This window comes from Halictus rubicundus, chromosome 10 (assembly GCF_050948215.1).
Source record: "Halictus rubicundus isolate RS-2024b chromosome 10, iyHalRubi1_principal, whole genome shotgun sequence".
In the NCBI taxonomy this organism is placed as follows: Eukaryota; Metazoa; Arthropoda; class Insecta; order Hymenoptera; family Halictidae; genus Halictus; species Halictus rubicundus.
In genome coordinates, this window is record NC_135158.1 from 9,746,442 (window position 1) to 9,765,218 (window position 18,777).

The 18,777-nt window shown below is 35.8% G+C and overlaps 3 protein-coding genes across 14 annotated transcripts; 2 read left to right on the forward strand and 1 right to left on the reverse strand.

The window, feature by feature from the left end:
* The first annotated feature begins 62 nt into the window (after positions 1-62).
* Positions 63-5,383, forward strand: LOC143358159 (inactive CLIP domain-containing serine protease A3-like). Of its 4 annotated transcripts, none has more exons than XM_076795090.1 (10): positions 63-412; positions 763-1,133; positions 1,374-1,694; positions 1,787-2,036; positions 2,130-2,275; positions 2,354-2,453; positions 4,137-4,372; positions 4,500-4,730; positions 4,807-5,008; positions 5,124-5,377. In XM_076795090.1, exons 6-10 carry the CDS (start codon positions 2,427-2,429, stop codon positions 5,280-5,282), a joined length of 855 nt encoding a protein of 284 aa, XP_076651205.1. In that variant the 5' UTR covers positions 63-412; positions 763-1,133; positions 1,374-1,694; positions 1,787-2,036; positions 2,130-2,275; positions 2,354-2,426; the 3' UTR covers positions 5,283-5,377. The 4 variants fall into 4 exon arrangements, with proteins under 4 accessions (XP_076651205.1, XP_076651202.1, XP_076651203.1 ...); XM_076795087.1 differs by having other exon boundaries at positions 75-412; positions 1,374-1,697; XM_076795088.1 differs by having other exon boundaries at positions 76-412; positions 766-1,133; positions 1,374-1,697.
* A 391-nt stretch (positions 5,384-5,774) lies between these two features.
* Positions 5,775-8,394, forward strand: Ohgt (E3 ubiquitin ligase component cereblon). 2 transcript variants are annotated; one of them, XM_076795084.1, is made up of 7 exons: positions 5,775-5,987; positions 6,338-6,705; positions 6,946-7,269; positions 7,359-7,608; positions 7,702-7,847; positions 7,926-8,122; positions 8,203-8,394. In XM_076795084.1, exons 1-7 carry the CDS (start codon positions 5,927-5,929, stop codon positions 8,336-8,338), a joined length of 1,482 nt encoding a protein of 493 aa, XP_076651199.1. In that variant the 5' UTR covers positions 5,775-5,926; the 3' UTR covers positions 8,339-8,394. The 2 variants fall into 2 exon arrangements, with proteins under 2 accessions (XP_076651199.1, XP_076651200.1); XM_076795085.1 differs by having other exon boundaries at positions 6,341-6,705.
* A 467-nt stretch (positions 8,395-8,861) lies between these two features.
* On the reverse strand, positions 8,862-18,698 carry Cnot4 (CCR4-NOT transcription complex subunit 4). Of its 8 annotated transcripts, none has more exons than XM_076795075.1 (16): positions 18,396-18,698; positions 16,806-16,885; positions 16,270-16,563; positions 16,042-16,183; positions 15,827-15,946; positions 15,465-15,730; positions 15,257-15,366; positions 14,450-15,181; positions 13,223-13,411; positions 12,730-13,067; positions 12,266-12,562; positions 11,908-12,175; positions 11,646-11,708; positions 11,295-11,554; positions 10,890-11,037; positions 8,862-10,805 (listed from the first exon to the last, which is right to left on the reverse strand). In XM_076795075.1, exons 3-16 carry the CDS (start codon positions 16,497-16,499, stop codon positions 10,798-10,800), a joined length of 3,171 nt encoding a protein of 1,056 aa, XP_076651190.1. In that variant the 5' UTR covers positions 16,500-16,563; positions 16,806-16,885; positions 18,396-18,698; the 3' UTR covers positions 8,862-10,797. The 8 variants fall into 8 exon arrangements, with proteins under 8 accessions (XP_076651190.1, XP_076651193.1, XP_076651192.1 ...); XM_076795078.1 differs by lacking the exon at positions 18,396-18,698 and adding an exon at positions 18,247-18,387; XM_076795077.1 differs by lacking the exon at positions 18,396-18,698 and adding an exon at positions 18,039-18,213.
* Between the last annotated feature and the right edge of the window lie 79 nt (positions 18,699-18,777).

Consider the following 18,777-nt stretch of genomic DNA (forward strand, 5'->3'; position numbering starts at 1 on the left):
CAAAACGATTTTGCAACATATTCAGAATATTATCATTCCCAATATTACATTTTATTTATATGTATTATATCAATTTCATTGATGTCTACAATATCCAGCCTAATAAAGTCTTGAAATTCGACATCTTTAAATTTCGTTCTTAAATAGTTCAACTATCGATACTGCGATTTTCCAGAGTTATGTTCACGGTTGTACAGTATAGCGTAGAAACGAACGAGAGATTCTCTGTGGCGAAGTTCGTGATGGTTCGTGATGGTTTGCAAATAGAAGGTTTATTATTGCGTTCAATCTTTATCGAAGGAAAATACTGATTGTTTACAATTTGTCAGAAGTTTAACATTCGAAACGACAATGATCTCTGATGCAGAAGGTGATGGTGGATTAAGTGAACCTGAAGAACATGAGATGCTAGGTATAGAACTTTGTATAATTTTTACTTTAACAGATCGAATTACGTATGTCAGGCTATTAGGTTATGTATTAAATTTACACATATTGTTATGATTTATACAAATTTGAATGCGTCAGTGTAACGTAAAATATATGTATTGTATTCTGAATACCTTCGTATCTTGTTGTATGACGTATTTCTTACAAAATTAACATTGCAATATTTTACTATCGTACGAATGTTACTTTTTTAATCGAAACACAGTAGAAAATATACAACATTTATATAGCAAGATAAATGGAATACATGGAGATTCTCCAGAACATTACTTTATTCATTTTTATATTCGACCTTTGTATTTTTGTTTGAAGCAGCGTCAAGCACTTCGCTTCAAGCGAACCGATCACTTAATGCGAGTATCCCGCTTCATCCTGATGCGAGTAGCTCGCTTCGTGCGAGTATCCTGCTTCGTCCGAGCCACTCACTTCATACAAGCCACCCACTTAACTAGAATAGTTCGCTTGATGAGTGCAGCTCGCTCGATGAGAGTAGCTTGCTTAATCAAAGGATTCAGTTTCGGGCTGCTCAGCAGGAGTTTGAAAACGAGTTTTCGATCATGCCTTTAGTACGATTAGTGACATTAATCAGTGAGTTCGGTGTTGATCAACAGCAAGTGGAGGAAGAAACTGCTGAAGAACCACTTGAACGTACTTTTGATATGAAATTGCCAGCCAGGCATTCTGTAAGTTTTCAAGTTCTTTTTTATCTACATAGTCGAACTTTGGTAACTCCAAACTCAAGGGAACAACTAAGATTTTCAAATTGCAGAGATTTTACCAGCCGATAGAATGGAAAGGAATGAAGAGAATTATTGTTTTATAGTGATTTTTGAGTTACAGAGGTTCAACAGTATACATATTTGTTAACAAATTAGAATATTTGCTTGGGTTTCACATTTTATACTGTATAAATGTGTTTGTAGTATTTCGGGAATCACTTGGAAAAGTTCATGGAAAGGACAATATTAGATGAAGGGATTTATATGAAGTTACCATTGCTAGCACAGAAATCTACTATGATATTTCCTGGACAAACATTGTCAATGCAGATTGAGTGGCAGAAACTTGACTGGCAGTCATTCTATCCAAGCAATCGTACCATAGGCATTCTATGTTTCGGATGTAACCATACGGTTACAGCTATGGGTGTCACAGCTGAAATTTATGAAATGGCTGTGGTTGATGAAGTTTAGGCTGTGAAAGCAAAGGGCAGACAACGATTCAAGATTTTGCAACTCATTATGGTGGTCAATTTTAACTATACTTTGTACCCTCTGTATTCCAAATGGATTACAGTAGTACACATTTTACTATATGCGTGTACACATTTATATAGGGATCAGATGGAATATCAGCAAATGTTAAAATTTTACCAAAAATAACACTTGAACCACCATTTCTTAAGCAACGATTAGCATCGTTGGATCGTTTACGCATGAAAGCAACCACAGAGGAAGAGAACAAAAGGCAAGAAAGAATAGAGAATTGGGATGCAGTGTTAACTCCTTGGCCTGGCTGGGTATACAGACAATATGATCCACAAAGACTTTCTTTACGAATAAGGAGACACCTCAAATATATTCGTGGTAGGAAGTACATCAAATGCTGGTTCAAAACATTTGAAGGAACCTTTCGAACAACAGCAATTGTAATGGATTTCTTACTTTGATTAATTTCAGTGGATACTAATGTACCAGAAGATTCTACAAATTTGTCATTTTGGGTTGCCCAAAATTTACTATTAGACGCTAATGCACGGAACGTTTTATTACATTATGATTGTGCAATTTCCAGATTGCAAATGGAAATAAAATATTTAGCTAATGTATGTATACATGAAAATGAAATAGTTTTTAGTTTATTATATTTATAGAACTATTAATGAATAGTTATTGCTTTATAGGAAGAAATAATCGTTTGCAATAATTGTGAAGCTGAGATTGGAAAACAGTCTAACATGTTAACAATGAGCATAGATGGTCCACTTGGTATTTCAATCTTTTGTAAGTATGACACGTGTACCTAGTGAACTCAAATTTTGAAAAATTGGAACTGCTTAGGAACGGTGGTCTTAAAGTAAGATTAGGAGAGTGGGATGGCCAGTCCACAAATGAACTTGATCCATACCAAGAATACATGGTTCAAAGAATTGTTATGCATCCAAATTTCAACTCTGTTAATCTTCAGAATGATGTTGCTGTAATAACTTTGTGTGGCACAGTACCTATTTCTAGTAGCTGATGCAAACAAATCGTGAAAATACTACTTTCGAAACGGAATAATGTAGAATCTCGGTGTATAAATAAAGTGATCGATGCAGATTTACTATCGGCCTTTCTGTATTCCATCTCTGTATCTCCTGAATGTCGACGCCGAAATTAACGTGTTTTTATAGTCGTAGTTTCCAACGTTTGTTTCCGTCTATTCAGAATCTCGCCTGGGGGACGTCGTAAAATAAAAAAGGACAACAAACGGAAAAACTGATGCGTATGTAATTATGACGTGATTCATAATACAACACTTCTTCGCTTTTGGCCTTGGTATCATATAGGTAGTCCCATTCCAGCTAATTTACTATAAAAATCAGTGCTGTCACTCTGATTTTGTATACAAATGAAGACATAATCATGACCGGAAGTAATTTTTGTCAAATTACCGGGCGATATGTTTTACGCCGGTTTTATTGTCACCAAACGTTATTGCTCCATTATCCGTGAAAGGTCATACATTCTTCTCGTTCCAAAAGGATGTACGAGATAATCTGTTCCTCTAACAGCTATGACAGAACCACCGCAAAACTTGTATATAAATAAACGTACGTCTGATCGGCTAAAAGTCATTATTTGTGCGCCCCGACTCGTCGAATAGTCTAAACTTCGCAGTTATTATATAGTAACCGCATTAAATTAATAATAGCGAGTTTATTTCTCGAATTGTTTCATCATGAATAAGATATTGCTTATGTTGTACGTTGTCAGCATCCTGCAGTATCAAGTTTCCGCGCAAAGTGACACTATCATTTTTGATAACGATGCCACCACAAAAATACCGAGTATGTACAGTGTTAAAATTTTTAACATTTTTATTCGTGGTTCGGAAAAATTTAATTTGCACCAGAGTACTGTTTAATAACGAAGATATTCAGTATTTATAAACTGTTAATTCAGTTTATGTCTAACTTCCGATCGAGACCGGAAGTTTCATTTAAAAATAACTATTTCATTTTAAATTTCTCAATCTTCTATAAAAGTTTATTTATCAAACTTTGTAATTACTTTTTATAGCAGCAAAATAATGTTTTGCATTGCACTAAAATTAATCTTATCTAATAATACTTCACGTATATATTGCGTATCGAATTTTTTCGTTTACGATTACTTATGTGCAGATAATAATGTAGTAAATGAAAAATTTATTTGTAACGAGCCTTTTTATTTTATAATTAAGGTAATGGTAATGATATGACCTGCTCTTGCATATTCGCGAGTAATTGTCCTAGTATTAATACTGGCATTGATATTCGAATAGTTAATGTGGTACGTATACAAAATTATATTTAATCAAAAATAGCAATTTTAAAAAAATGCAGTATAATGAATCATTTATCATTTTGAGAAAAAAGCAAAATGAGACATTTTTGGAGCATAAGATTTTTCATATAGAGATTATATTTTTCATTTGTGTAGGATCCTAATTGTTCTCCTGGACAAGTGTATTGCTGTTCATACTCAGAAAATATGGTTGATGAATCATGTGGCATTAGAAAAATGTCGGTAGTTCCACATCCTCAGGGTCAAGCCAGTTATGGAGCATATCCTTGGCAAGCTGCACTTTTGACTACAGACAACGTTTATGTGGGCTCTGGTGTCTTGATTACACCAAACCATGTACTTACTGTTGCTCACAAAGTAGGATCTTATGCGTGAGCATCTCGTAATTTTTTAATATTTGTTTTATTACTTTTGCCAAATTTTTGCCTTAGTCAATCTTTTGTAAGTATGGCACGTGTACCTAGTGAACTCAAATTTTGAAAAATTGGAACTGCTTAGGAATGGTGGTCTTAAAGTAAGATTAGGAGAGTGGGATGGCCAGTCCACAAATGAACCTGATCCATACCAAGAATACATGGTTCAAAGAATTGTTATGCATCCAAATTTCAACTCTGTTAATCTTCAGAATGATGTTGCTGTAATTACTTTGAGTGGCACAGTACCTATTTCTAGTAGCCCAAATATTAACACCGCATGCTTTCCTACATCAGAGCCTGCATCTGGCACAAGGTAAACATGAATATATTCTTGTAAAAAATTATAATTTGAAAATGAAATTACAATAATAATATATGTTTCCTATAAGGTGTTGGGTATCAGGCTGGGGAAAAGATGCATTTGGCATGAACGGTCGGTATCAAAGTATAATGAAGGAAGTGGATGTACCTATTGTAATGCAATCGAACTGTGAAGTTTCTCTCAAACAGACTAGACTCGGACAATTTTATAATCTTGATAAAAGCAGCTTCGTGTGTGCTGGTGGAGAATCAGGAAAAGATGCATGCACAGTAAGAATTAACGTTGATTCTTCTATTATAATCAACCACAATTTTTTAGCAATATGTGACTCAAATTAATTGTAATAGACTAATCTGAAGTTCAAATTAATTAATTTTTGTTTAGGGAGATGGAGGTTCACCATTGGTATGTCAATCTGGGAATGGACAATGGCAAGTTGTTGGTATGGTAGCATGGGGTATTGGCTGTGCAACAAATAATGTTCCAGGTGTTTACGTAAATGTATACAATTACATTGGATGGATTACACAGCAGATTGTCTAATTATATACTACAAAAAAAAATACTGAGCACAATAAAGCACAATTCTGAAATATTTAAACGTATTTCCTATGCGCATTCAAATTTTTAGTAATTAGTTTAATCCCTATTTAATATGAATCTCTAACGCATTTCCTTGTCCGAGTTGAACAATTCATTTTTCTAGTGATATATTTCAATAAACCGAATTTCATTAGGATTCGTAGGATCCTATAAAATAACATTGTGGGATAATTTTGTAAGCTTAAATTCGGTTAAACAAATTATGTATTAATATCATATTTAATTTACTAAAACAAAACGATTTTGCAACATATTCAGAATATTATCATTCCCAATATTACATTTTATTTATATGTATTATATCAATTTCATTGATGTCTACAATATCCAGCCTAATAAAGTCTTGAAATTCGACATCTTTAAATTTCGTTCTTAAATAGTTCAACTATCGATACTGCGATTTTCCAGAGTTATGTTCACGGTTGTACAGTATAGCGTAGAAACGAACGAGAGATTCTCTGTGGCGAAGTTCGTGATGGTTCGTGATGGTTTGCAAATAGAAGGTTTATTATTGCGTTCAATCTTTATCGAAGGAAAATACTGATTGTTTACAATTTGTCAGAAGTTTAACATTCGAAACGACAATGATCTCTGATGCAGAAGGTGATGGTGGATTAAGTGAACCTGAAGAACATGAGATGCTGGGTATAGAACTTTGTATAATTTTTACTTTAACAGATCGAATTACGTATGTCAGGCTATTAGGTTATGTATTAAATTTACACATATTGTTATGATTTATACAAATTTGAATGCGTCAGTGTAACGTAAAATATATGTATTGTATTCTGAATACCTTCGTATCTTGTTGTATGACGTATTTCTTACAAAATTAACATTGCAATATTTTACTATCGTACGAATGTTACTTTTTTAATCGAAACACAGTAGAAAATATACAACATTTATATAGCAAGATAAATGGAATACATGGAGATTCTCCAGAACATTACTTTATTCATTTTTATATTCGACCTTTGTATTTTTGTTTGAAGCAGCGTCAAGCACTTCGCTTCAAGCGAACCGATCACTTAATGTGAGTATCCCGCTTCATCCTGATGCGAGTAGCTCGCTTCGTGCGAGCATCCCGCTTGACGCGAGTATCCCGCTTCGACCGAGCCACTCGCTTCATACAAGCCACCCACTTAACGAGAATAGTTCGCTTGATGAGAGCAGCTCGTTTGATGAGAGTAGCTTGCTTAATCAAAGGATTCAGTTTCGGCCTCAGTTTTCGAGCTTGCCTGCAGCACTACTAGAGAGATTAATCAGAGAGTTCGATGTTGATCAACAGCAAGTGGAGGAAGAAACTACTGAAGAACCACTTGAACGTACTTTTGATTTAACATTGCCAGCCAGGCATTCTGTAAGTTTTCAAGTTCTTTTTTATCTATATAGTCAAACTTCGGTAACTCCAAACTCAAGGGAACAACTAAGATCTTCAAATTGCAGAGATTTTAACAGCTGATAGAGTGGAAAGGAATGAAGAGAATTATTGTTTTATAGTGATTTTTGAGTTACAGAGGTTCAACAGTATACATATTTTTTAACAAATTAGAATATTTGCTTGGGTTTCACATTTTATACTGTATAAATGTGTTTGTAGTATTTCGGGAACGACTTCGAAGAGTTCAGGGGAAGGACAATATTAGATGAAGGGATTTATATGAAGTTACCATTGCTGGCACAGAAATCTATTATGTTATTTCCTGGACAAACATTGTCAATGAAGCTTGATTCGCACAGTCTTGACTTGAAGTTTTTCTATCAGGGCAATCGTACCATAGGCGTTGTATGTTTCGAATATAACCGTATGGTTACAGCTATAGGTGTCACAGCTGAAATTTATGAAATGGCTCGGGTTGATGGAGGTTATGCTGTGAAAGCGAAGGGCAGACAACGATTCAAGATTTTGAAACCCTTTATGGAGGTCAATTTTAACTATACTTTGTACCCTCTGTATTCCATATGGATTACAGTAGTACACATTTTACTATATGCGTGTACACATTTATATAGGGAGTAGATGAAATATCAGCAAATGTTAAAATTTTACCAGAAATAACACTTGGACCACCATTTCTTGAGCAACGATTAGCATCGTTGGATCATTTACGCATAAAAGCAACCACAGAGGAAGAGTTCAAAAGGCAAGAAAGAATAGAGAATCGGGATGCAGTGTTAACTCCTTGGCCTGGCTGGGTATACAGACAATATGATCCACAAAGACTTTCTTTACGAATAAGGAGACACCTCAAATATATTCGTGGTAGGAAGTACATCAAATGCTGGTTCAAAACATTTGAAGGAACCTTTCGAACAACAGCAATTGTAATGGATTTCTTACTTTGATTAATTTCAGTGGATACTAATGTACCAGAAGATCCTACAAATTTGTCATTTTGGGTTGCCCAAAATTTACTATTAGACGATAATGCACGGAACGTTTTATTACATTATGATTGTGCAATTTCCAGATTGCAAATGGAAATAAAATATTTAGCTAATGTTTGTATACATGAAACTGAAATAGTTTTTAGTTTATTCTATGTATAGAACTATTAATGAATAGTTATTGCTTTATAGGAAAAAATATTCGTTTGCGATAATTGCGAAACTGAGATTGGAAAACAGTCTAACATGTTAACAATGAGCATAGATGGTCCACTTGGTATTTATTGCAATCGTGCTGGTATTTTACATGATATTGTGACTTTGTCTCATACCCAATGTTTGGTGCTAAGCAGTAACACAATATCGTCTGAATTTACATGGTTTCAAGGGTAAAACTTATTTTCTATATTACTAATGTTTTACTTCCCAAGATCACGTGTATATAATGAACCGATTTGAACTTTCATAGATATGGATGGACAGCAGCTATGTGTCAAAACTGTGATTCTCACATAGGGTGGAAGTTTACGGCAGTTGGGCCTAATTTGAAACCGAAAATGTTTTGGGCTTTATCGCGTCAGAACATAATTAGCAAAGATACTTGAACGAAAAAAAAGATGTTCCGGTTATGGTACAATAAACCGAAAGTTGTATGCTCCAATTGTTATGAATCAATCGAAGAATTTCCTGTATATCCTGCATATCCTAAATGCAATAGTTTGTGCTGCTTAGCTTCCTACGTGGTTTTAGTAGAGGAAATTTCTTCAACAATGAAGAAGAATGTAATGTACTATAAGTTTTCCAACGACTGAATTTTTAATTGATATGTATGTATAAAAAATTTAATTTTAAAGATTTCTGTAAAGCAAGATTGTTGTAATATAAAGGATCACTAATTCCTACAAAATTCCATTTTGCGTCTATATGAATTGTATAATTTAGTATATATATCTTCTGTTTTGTAAGAGGGCATAGCCAATGTAATGTCTTACAGCAACCGTCTCGACGGCCACAATCTGTCAATTCATCACTCCAGACACCCTTCCTTGAATTTTTCGACCACAGCCGCAAAGACTGTATAATACGTATAAATAGTTCTACTGTATTTTACTAATCGATGAACCGTAGTTTGTTTTAAAAAAAGAAATTAGAAATATTAGCCGTACAAAATGTTTGCAGACCATGTTGCAATACCAACTTTGATGGGAGTAACAGGTTTATAAAACTGCCAGAAATGAAGAAATATATTTTCCATAACTGTTTGAAAACTGTAACCATGCCATTTGAAAAGGAGAGGCAAATTCAAAGGAAGCAGTAGGATTGATTAATTAAAATACGTTGTTTCATTCATTTCTTGCGCATGTCGTATATTTCTCGATTACCTTAACTCACTTAAATTTGTTATAATTATATCTTTATTATCTCAATCGTTCTCTTCGCATATGTATCGTGTTTCCTTAGTCGTGTTGAAACAGCAGATATGTTTAACATTCTGCCACAAGAGTTTTAATAATTCGACGTTAACGCTTTGTATTATAGTACTATCAGACGTATTTTGTTACATATATATATTTATATATGTATATGTATCATACTCGTTTTGTATATGCACTCGAGATTCGGATGCGCTGACTGTTTCCGTGTTTAATCATCTCGACAGTTGCTCGTAGTTTTCTGAGTCACGTGACGATCGAATATATCGACGTCAAGTTTTTATTTGAAATTTTCGTACTTTTCCTGAATCGATGCTACACTTCCTTACTAAATTCTGTCACGTCTCCTTCTAATTATAAAAATGCGACGAAGTATATACTATAAATTATGCACTTGTCCGGATGAGCTTTAACGTATATTACTGAACTGGAAACTAACGAACTCTAGCTGTAGATTTTCTTATATTTTATTCCTTCCAAGCATCGTTATAAGAGTGTTAAGTCTCTATAAGTATTTCACTTTAGGATCAAAACAAACACAAGAACCTGCAAAACATTTGTCAGACACAACGTGGTGCGTTGGTGTATAACAAAATTCGTTCTGAAGATAATTTGATGTAAGACTCGTCAAGACCGAAGAATTACAAATTCAGATCAGACAACCATTCCAGAAAAAAGCAACAGGTCACTTCTTCCTTAATTTTTTACATTTCAGTTTCATTTATTAGCATGTGTCTATCTGCGCATTTTCACAATAATAATACATACTTATAATATATATATATATAACAGAAACCCTTCGTCTAGGAACAGACAAATAGATAATGTTCTGTTAAAAAATTTGTTCTAACGTCGCCATTATATAAGCACTTTGTAGTATAAATGTAATACGTCGCTATAGTTTAAATAAAAATCCGTGTTGAATGTCAATAGTTTCTTTCGTTAACATAATTTCGGATTCTGGATTATCTTTTTTTTTAAAGAAGTACTTTATCATGAATTCAGGTGGAAAGTCGCTTTTGGATCATGGGTGTCCTGTGCACTTTTTATCTTGTGACATCTGTTTTGAAAATGTTATTTACACGAGAAAAAAAAGTATATTCGGTTTTCCACTCGAATAAATTTACTTGAGTCTGAATGACATATATATATGTATATATTTGTTTCATAATTATAGCATTGTAAGTATCTTTGTTTAAGGGTTAATTAGTAAATCATGATCATTGTCTTTAATTTGACATCTGTGTGTATCTTGGTCTACGGTAAAACGTAATCAATTATAATTAATAACAAGACTGCCAGACTTGTAGATAGTTCGAATTTACTATAAGGTTAAATATGAGAATATCGTCGAGAACGTACATAGGAATATATTCGTCGCATATGTTCGAAAGTATCGATTAAATTATATTCCAGTATCCTTCAATACTTTGTTCAATGATAAATACTCATCCAGTGAGAACAGATAAAGCATTAAAAATCAAATTATATTTGAAAGATATAGACACGGGTCAGGAAAACGTACGGAACAGACTGTCGGGGTATTTTTTGTATCACTGCTGACTTTCATCTCGTCTCGTATGGATGTTTTTTTTATCATACAGTTGTACATTTCGCGTACTCATATTTATCTATAGATCTGTAATACAGACGTTTCGTATATTTCTTTGCTGCATCTAAAAGAAATGAATTAGAAACATTTAATTACTATTGAGCAACTCACTTTCGATTTCCGATCCTGTAGAGATTAGTTTGGTGTGCGGCTGTGCAGTTGTGCTTGGTTGATTACTCAGTTGTCCCGTAGTCGCTGGTGCAGCAAAACCTGGCGGTGGTTGCATTGCCCAATGTTGAGTTGGTGCGTTCTGTTGTTCCTAACGAAAGATAAATCAGAATGTATTAGAATATATTTTATAACAAGAGAAATGGTTTTCTCGAATCATACATATCGGTTCTAAGCATTGTGTATACTATAGTAGTTCAAAATTTAATAAACTTAATTTACCAACTTTAATTGAGAAACATCCTATTTATAGATCAAATCCGCTATAATTACAGTGTTTCTAGTCGCATCGACTGTTATGAAACACGCCTTGCGCATTAAAGTCGTTTGCATAAATATGTTTAATACCTGTTGCGCATTATGTGAAACAGTATGTGTGGGATGAACATGTGGAAACTGCCATGTACTCGTAGTTTGGAATGAAAGAGGCCTAGAAGAACTAACAATAGCTGGATCAATCGAAGTCCAGTCTGCGATAGGTCCGAAGTTATTCCACCCTCCTTTTTGGTGTAATGCTTGATGATGAAATTGTTGTTGCTGCTGTTGATTATTAATATCACACCAATCCTTAAGCGTATATACTGCATCACCCGCGCATTTACTAATGCCTGTTTCAAACATTAACAAATGTAAAATGTTAAGATGAGAATGCTATGGTAATGAGATGCAAAAGTTTATGTTAATATCATTGAAAATCACCTTGTGAATTCAGAAGGGGGTTTCCGTTTGGAAGATACGCGTTTTGCTGCGGCGGTTGTGCTCCTGTAAACAGCATACTAGACGAATGACTCAAGCATAATATTATTATAGATCCTGACAAAGTCACAAGAATTCAATTTGCTTTTATACTTGGATAACACTGTTGCTCGCCACAAGTATACGTATTTCATCAATATTATCAAGAAATTTGACAAACATTCACAACAAACTATTTAAGGGACCAAGAAAAAAAAATACTAACCCGAAAGAGCGCCATTCGTGGGAGCCGGTCGCGGTATACCAAGACCAAAAGAATTCATGTGATTTGGTGTAGAACCAGGGAAACCTGGTGGTGGATGACGACTACGTTGCCCCAAACTAGCTGCAGCCACGTTACTCTGAGCAGGACTCTGTGTACCACTTTGTAATAAATTTTGCGGAAGACGAGACAGTAGGGAATGCGATTGCTGGAGAACCTGCAGATTTTGCAAGTGCTGGGCCTGTTGTTGTAGATGTGCTATATGAGCAACCTGAATTTTAAGAAAGAAACAGACGCAATTGCATAACACTATCCTCAGGAGTATCCTTCGTGTAACTATTTCTGAAGAGAAGATTTTTACCTGTGGATAGTGCTGCTGACCAAGATTTGCAATATTTTGTTGGTGTTGTACCCTACTCTGCTCTTCTCTTTCTCGCTGCTGCTGTTGTTGTTGTTGTTGAAACAACCTCTGCTGTTGCAGTTGCATTTCGTTTTCCATAAGTTCGGCTAAAGCTTTTTGTGTTTCGTGGAACGGATCAAAGCCTAAGTCATCGTCAGCTTTTATATCTGAGCCAGATTCTTTGTGATTTCGAACTTCCTCCAAAGTAGCATGACCGTTTTGCTTTATATATTCACAATTCTCTTGATTTTGTTGTGCCTTAGAAAATCATATTTAATACTGTTACTAAATTGTATACAATAATGGAAAATCTATTGAACTTCCTTTATTTTTATCGAGCGATATCTTTCTGATCATCTAACTTTAGAATTTTAAGAACAGTTATTTTTTTTTTAATGAAAGAAATAATTCAAATTATTACTCACCTGCATAGCCAGCCTCTGTTGTAAAGAATTTTGTTGAAAATCAGCCATAAATTTGGATGCAGGAGAATTAACGATCAAATTCGAGGTAAAATTAGCAGAAGGTTCTGAGATTGTGGTATATTGCAGATTGGTGTAAACTTCCTCATCTACGAAACCATCGGAATTGAAAGTAACTCCTGGCGAACTAGAAGGACTTGATTTTTGTACAACATGATTCGTTCGTGATGTCTCTGGTGGAAAACCAAAAGCAGCTTGCCAGTCCTCGCTGGACTGAACCATTGGCAACGAGTCGGGAATAGAAGTTAAGCCTGTGCTTGACCAACTTAAGTTTGGGTTCGCTGTATGTCCAAGAAAAATTGAATTGTAACATTCTACTTTCGCTATTACGTCGAATACAACAAAACAACATACGAAAACAGACAGTATCAAATGAAAAACCGAAAAGAATATATGCACAGATACAACACTAGAAGAATCTGTATTATGTACATGCCTGTTAAAGAAGTGGGTGGCACTGAGGTGGTGGTAGAGATTTTCTGGAAAGTGTTTGAACTGAAGAAGCTGTTATTGTCCGCCTGAAAGATTGACCGATGACTGAGTGGCATTTGAGACCCATTATGTAATCCTGGTGGTGGCTGTTGATTGGCACCTTGTGATGAATTTGTGCTAGCCGGAGAGGAACCTAAAGATGATAGGTACATATCTCTACACTACGAGACGCGATCAAAACATTTTGATACTTTATCAATGCCAGAATAAACAGCTTCTAACACTATTCCTCTCTGCCACCATTAATCAATCGCAATAACGTACAAACGTGTGTGTCTGGAAAATGTAACTTTAATTCTCATACACACTTAAAATTCAAATAAGGTTGCCAACAGTTCTTGTTTACCAAGGCATAGAAAAGTGGAACATTTTCCAGCCACATTGTCCACATATATGCCAAACAATACAATTTGCACAAAGGATGAAGTCAAGTGTGTACAAAAACACAAAAAACAGTTACTATACGTTTTTTTCCACAGAATCCTCTTTATTTTGGCATATATCTATAACTACGTAAATTCTATACTACAGTTATGAGACGCAGCTAAACATGGTTTGCGTGTCATCGATATATATTATACATTGCTTGCAAGTTATTGTTTTATGTATTCGAAGTATATCATACAATGTACAGTGTTATACGAGATAGACACACATTTAGAATGACTCATGAACCATTACAAATATTTTGTATGACATTCGTTAAAGTGATTGAGATATTATAGGTACTATGTTAAGCCTCTCATGAACTTCTCATTAAAGTCAATAGCCTAAATTTTTTGTACATATATATTTCTCGAAGGTACATGCAAAATATCGTTAAACTTTAGAAGCAACTCAATAGATATATATATGTATATATAGATATAGAAATATAAAAATATTTTTATATATCAACAAAAAAAAAAAGAAAATATTGTAACAAGAACTTTTCAGAACAAAACTAAAGTTTGGACTTAACATTTTAAATCTCGAAACTTAAAATTTAAATTGTTAGTTCATAAAAATTTTTTAACGATACACTCTAGTTTGTTAATCTTTTGTAATGCCAATATAATAAAAAAATAAAATATATTTTTTTAACTTTTATTGAATTCCATCTGACTGTATATTTATTTCAAAACCAAGAAATCAATACATATAGAAATGATCACCAATATAAGGAACTCACCCAAAATAGCAGCACCATTGTTCTCCTCACTTGATTCTGCTAAATGTTCCACTTGTTGATTCACATTCGAATCTTCTGTACTTGAAATTGTACTAGCTGGTGTGCTGCCTTCACGCTGTTGATCTGTTTCACTGTCCGAATGCTGACGTTCTCCGTTTTGCACTATTCCATTTACTTTAAGTTCTTGAGACGATGGTTGCTGCTGTTGTTGCTGCACAAATTTCGATCCTTTATTATTCTGTTGCAATTGTTGTTGCTGCTGTTGTTGTTGTTGATGTGTAGGCGGTGGTTGATGCTGTTGTTGCGACGGTGTCTGTGGTTGTTGCTGCTGCTGTTCCGATTTACACTTATTACCCAATTTTTGTATTACATCACTATTTGTTTCAGATGAAAAGTTTCTAATATCCTTCTGTCCATTAATTTGTGGCGGTACGTTGTTTTGCACACTGATAGAGCTTGATTCAGATCGTGAAGTTGTCCTTGTACAATGTTTTTCTTTATTTTGACAATTTTTATGTTTATTACGCGCTGTCTGTGCCTTACTTTCACTATTACTTTTACCTCTTCGCAAATTCATACTTTCGCCTTTGTTATTATTATTTTGTTGATGCGTGGACCCACCAGACAATACATGACTCGGCTGATTTGTTGTACTACTTCCATTCGTTATGTTGTTCGGTTGTGATGTTACTTGTGACGGCGGTGATAATTCCTTACAATTTGTTTGTGTACCTGTAAATACACATATGGCGTATACGAGTAACAATGGTTTCTTTAAAGTCTTATTTTCACGAAAGGGAAACTCACTATTTATTTGTCCAGTCTGTAACGATGGCCAAGCTTCTTTGGCTTGAGAGTTTGAAGTACCATTTTCTCGAACGATATTACCTGTTACGGATGGCGATGGTGTTGGTTTCCTATTCAATGTAAAAAGAATATTTCGATGTTATTAATCGCATATATTACCTTTTGCATTGATAATTAATTTATTAGCTTTACACACAAATAATCTTACCGTTGGGTAGACGCATGCGAAGCATTCAACGATTGCACAAGCTTCCGCTCATACTCCTGGTGTTTGCCTTGATGCATCTCCTCTTTTGTGAACGATGCCTCCTGGTCCCCAAAATCATGTAAATACATACAATCCGGTTTCGGACAAGGCTGATTACGCATAAAATGTGAACAATACTTTGTTGTCCCTAATGACGTTTTTATTGTTCGTCCGTCCATAATAACATTATTCACGGCCTCTATAGCACGTAGTGCATCCTCTTGACGCTAGTAACATAATATATTTGAAAATGTAGAATATATAGTACACGTACTGTTATAGTAGTCATAAATATTATTGGTAGAATACATCTAATGACTTACTTGATAAGTAACGTAAGCCGATGCACTAGGGCTTTGAGACCCTGCATAGGAAGTGCTTTGATTTATTACAACTTTGTGAATTTTGCCAAATTTTCCAAAATATTCATGTCGTTTTAATACCTGAAAGACACAATTGATGAAACCAATATAGATTCTTGTAAATGCTTACTTATTTTACTTCTAACATTACGATAACAGCAAAGATTCACGCTTACATCAGCATCAGCAAGTCGCAATGGTAATCCTACTACAAATACTAGATTTTTTTGTACTACTCTCACATTAGCTAGATGTTTACGGTTTTCTGTCACCCTCTGCTTGCGCTGCTGATCTTTCAATCTTTTCGCTGCTTTTAATCTGATATATGAAAAAATACAAATTATTCTAGAGTTCATTTCTTCACGATCAACAATTCCAGAATATTAATTATTAATGGAGCCGACCTTGCTATTTCTTCCATACTGAGAGGTTTAAAATCGGCAGGATTTTCGGAATAGGCCTTCCGACAAGCAGGACATAAGCCATTCTCGTCAGTTCGAATTCTGTGCCAGCAAAATCGACATATTTGATAACCACAGGTGCACGGAAAGAAATTCAAATCATCCACCTCCAACGGTTCCATACACAATGGACACTCCACAGCATCTTCCCCACTTTGATTCAATACTGACATTTTTGTTTCTACCGTTTGGATCACACAATATGGTAAGTTACCAGGATTTCCTTACTTGTAAACCCTATACAAAAATAAAAAAGTTTTACACACAATGTCGAATGAGTTTGAAATAATATTTGTAAACACATAGAGAAGCACATAACTGCCGTCTGATTCTGGATAATATAGGTATGGATAGTATCGCACCTAACAAGGTAAACACATGAGACCAATAGAAATAACACGAAACATATGTTTTAACGCATAAGCAAAATTTTTAGGTTGATCACCGATAGAAACGCGCAATGAGTACAACATACTTACGTGCACAGTTTGTACAATGCCTTGATACTATGTAATTGACTGTACTTGTAACTTCTTACACGCTAGTATCTTTGCACAACCTAAAACGAAACGATAAAACATTAAAATGTTGTAGACAAAGAATGTTATGAGTCAGACGAGTCGACGAATGCTAACGGCCGTATTCGAGCGAAATTCCACGTAAATCCGTGAGAGAGTTCGTAATCTATCCGCGGAACATGTTAAAACGTTTCACCGTTCGAGCACGAAGCGATTCGTGTTATTTGTAACCGTGAGTATTGTCCGAGTTATTTTTGAATTAGCGCGTACCAGAAAAAGGTGAAAAATCGGTGGTCGAGCCCTTCTCGCGGAACAGAGTGAATACGAAACGATGAACCGTTTGGCTGACAGATTAGACGAACAGTTGGAAAGGAAGGTCCGTTTGACAGGAGCTGTCAAACGGGACAGTAAACGAACAAAGGACGCTCCAGATTTCAGACGATTAGAACGATAGCGTACGCCCTACGATGGACGTACAAATGACAAGTTTATACGATCAAGCTTCGGATCCGACGACGAAAAACTTGCGGTAGGGCCACCGTCTGTACTCTCCCACTCACTTTCTCGCTCTCTCTCTCCCTCTTTCTCTTACTCACTCCTGCGACGAGACACGAACTATACGAGAGGGCGACGATCGGACGAAACAGCTGTTGGTGGCGTCGAGAGAAGCGAAGAAACGTCAGAGAGCGAGTGAGAGGTACTACGCCATAGCACGAACCTATCTCTACGTGAAAATCCGTGAAAAGTAGCCGTGGTGGGGCATGACACGTAAATTCCCCGGAGCTTCGAATGCAACTATCCGCATACGCAAGGACGATGGTCTCGTCGTTTCGTGATACGATTTCGAAGGGGGGAAAAGGCTAGCAGCGAGTGAGAGAATGAGAAATGGAAGTAACGAAAGGAGTGGCGGAGGGCGAGAAGGGGGAAGAAAAGAGGGAAGGAGAAAGAGCAAGATGGTGGGTGGCAAGATGGGGGAAAGGTAGAGATGAGTACGAGCGAGAGTGAGAAAGGGAGGGAGAGGAGGGGAAGAGAGAGATAAGTAGATGGAGAGAGACAGACACAGAAAAAGGAAAACAGAACAACGATGCCATCATTAGTTTTATCCCTTTTTAGTCAATGGTCGTTGTCTTGATCTTGCGCGTGAAGCGTAAGAGAAAAGGAGGCTCTCACCAGTCTCGCGTATCTTCTACGTACTTGTTTGAGATGAACGATAATGCTGGTTCGAGCGCAAACAACTATGACCCCCAACAAATCCACAAGTTCCCTTAAGCATACAGTTTATGTAAAAGAAAACCACGGTAGTCCGAGCAACATGGTATAGTTCGCCACGAACGTCACAAAGGATTGAATGATTTGTCGCCAGAGGGGTTGCTAAATACCCTGGACTGGTTACAGGGTATACCTGGCTGAGTTTAACCTTAACTCCGTTCGATAGAGTAAACTTTTCGACAGCTGCCGTGTTTCGTCAATCGCGTGCCACCACTCTCGACAATTCTATCATAAAATACGCGTGTTTCGTCGTTTCGAATTCCTCGGGCCTTGTTTACTTACGTTACAACTTTTCCACTAACAAATCTCTTTTCTGTACTGGGAAATTTTTGTAGTCTCCAAGATCTGGTCGCATGCGCACCACGACTGCGCAGAAGCGGACGTTACATACACTGGTATTTAAAGAGAGGCGCACACGCGAAGAATTCTGAAAGCGCATGTCAAACGGGGCTTCGATTTTGTTACTACACGTGCTAAAATGTTTTTATCCTACTTCTTCCGATCGTTTTCATCTATTTGTACGCGAGTACTGCATTATGTAGACGTTAATGAAGCCTTTTTCTACAACGAGAAAGGTTATACGACGAATTTCTTTGATCACGGTTTCTCCTACCTTATATTTGCCGCGTACCTGGAAATTATCGGTAACCGATTCGACAGTGTT

Coding starts and splice junctions, on each gene's coding strand:
- LOC143358159 (XM_076795086.1), top strand. CDS start 3,394: ATGAATAAGATATTGCTTATGTTGTACGTTGTCAGCATCCTGCAGTAT. Junction 3,503..3,897: donor TGCCACCACAAAAATACCGA/GTATGTACAGTG, acceptor TTTATAATTAAG/GTAATGGTAATGATATGACC. Junction 3,987..4,136: donor ATATTCGAATAGTTAATGTG/GTACGTATACAA, acceptor TCATTTGTGTAG/GATCCTAATTGTTCTCCTGG.
- Ohgt (XM_076795084.1), top strand. CDS start 5,927: ATGATCTCTGATGCAGAAGGTGATGGTGGATTAAGTGAACCTGAAGAA. Junction 5,988..6,337: donor TGAAGAACATGAGATGCTGG/GTATAGAACTTT, acceptor TTTTGTTTGAAG/CAGCGTCAAGCACTTCGCTT. Junction 6,706..6,945: donor CATTGCCAGCCAGGCATTCT/GTAAGTTTTCAA, acceptor ATGTGTTTGTAG/TATTTCGGGAACGACTTCGA.
- Cnot4 (XM_076795075.1), bottom strand. CDS start 16,499: ATGTCAGTATTGAATCAAAGTGGGGAAGATGCTGTGGAGTGTCCATTG. Junction 16,184..16,269: donor AGTATGGAAGAAATAGCAAG/GTCGGCTCCATT, acceptor TTCATATATCAG/ATTAAAAGCAGCGAAAAGAT. Junction 11,038..11,294: donor TTTCACATAATGCGCAACAG/GTATTAAACATA, acceptor ATCTTTCGTTAG/GAACAACAGAACGCACCAAC.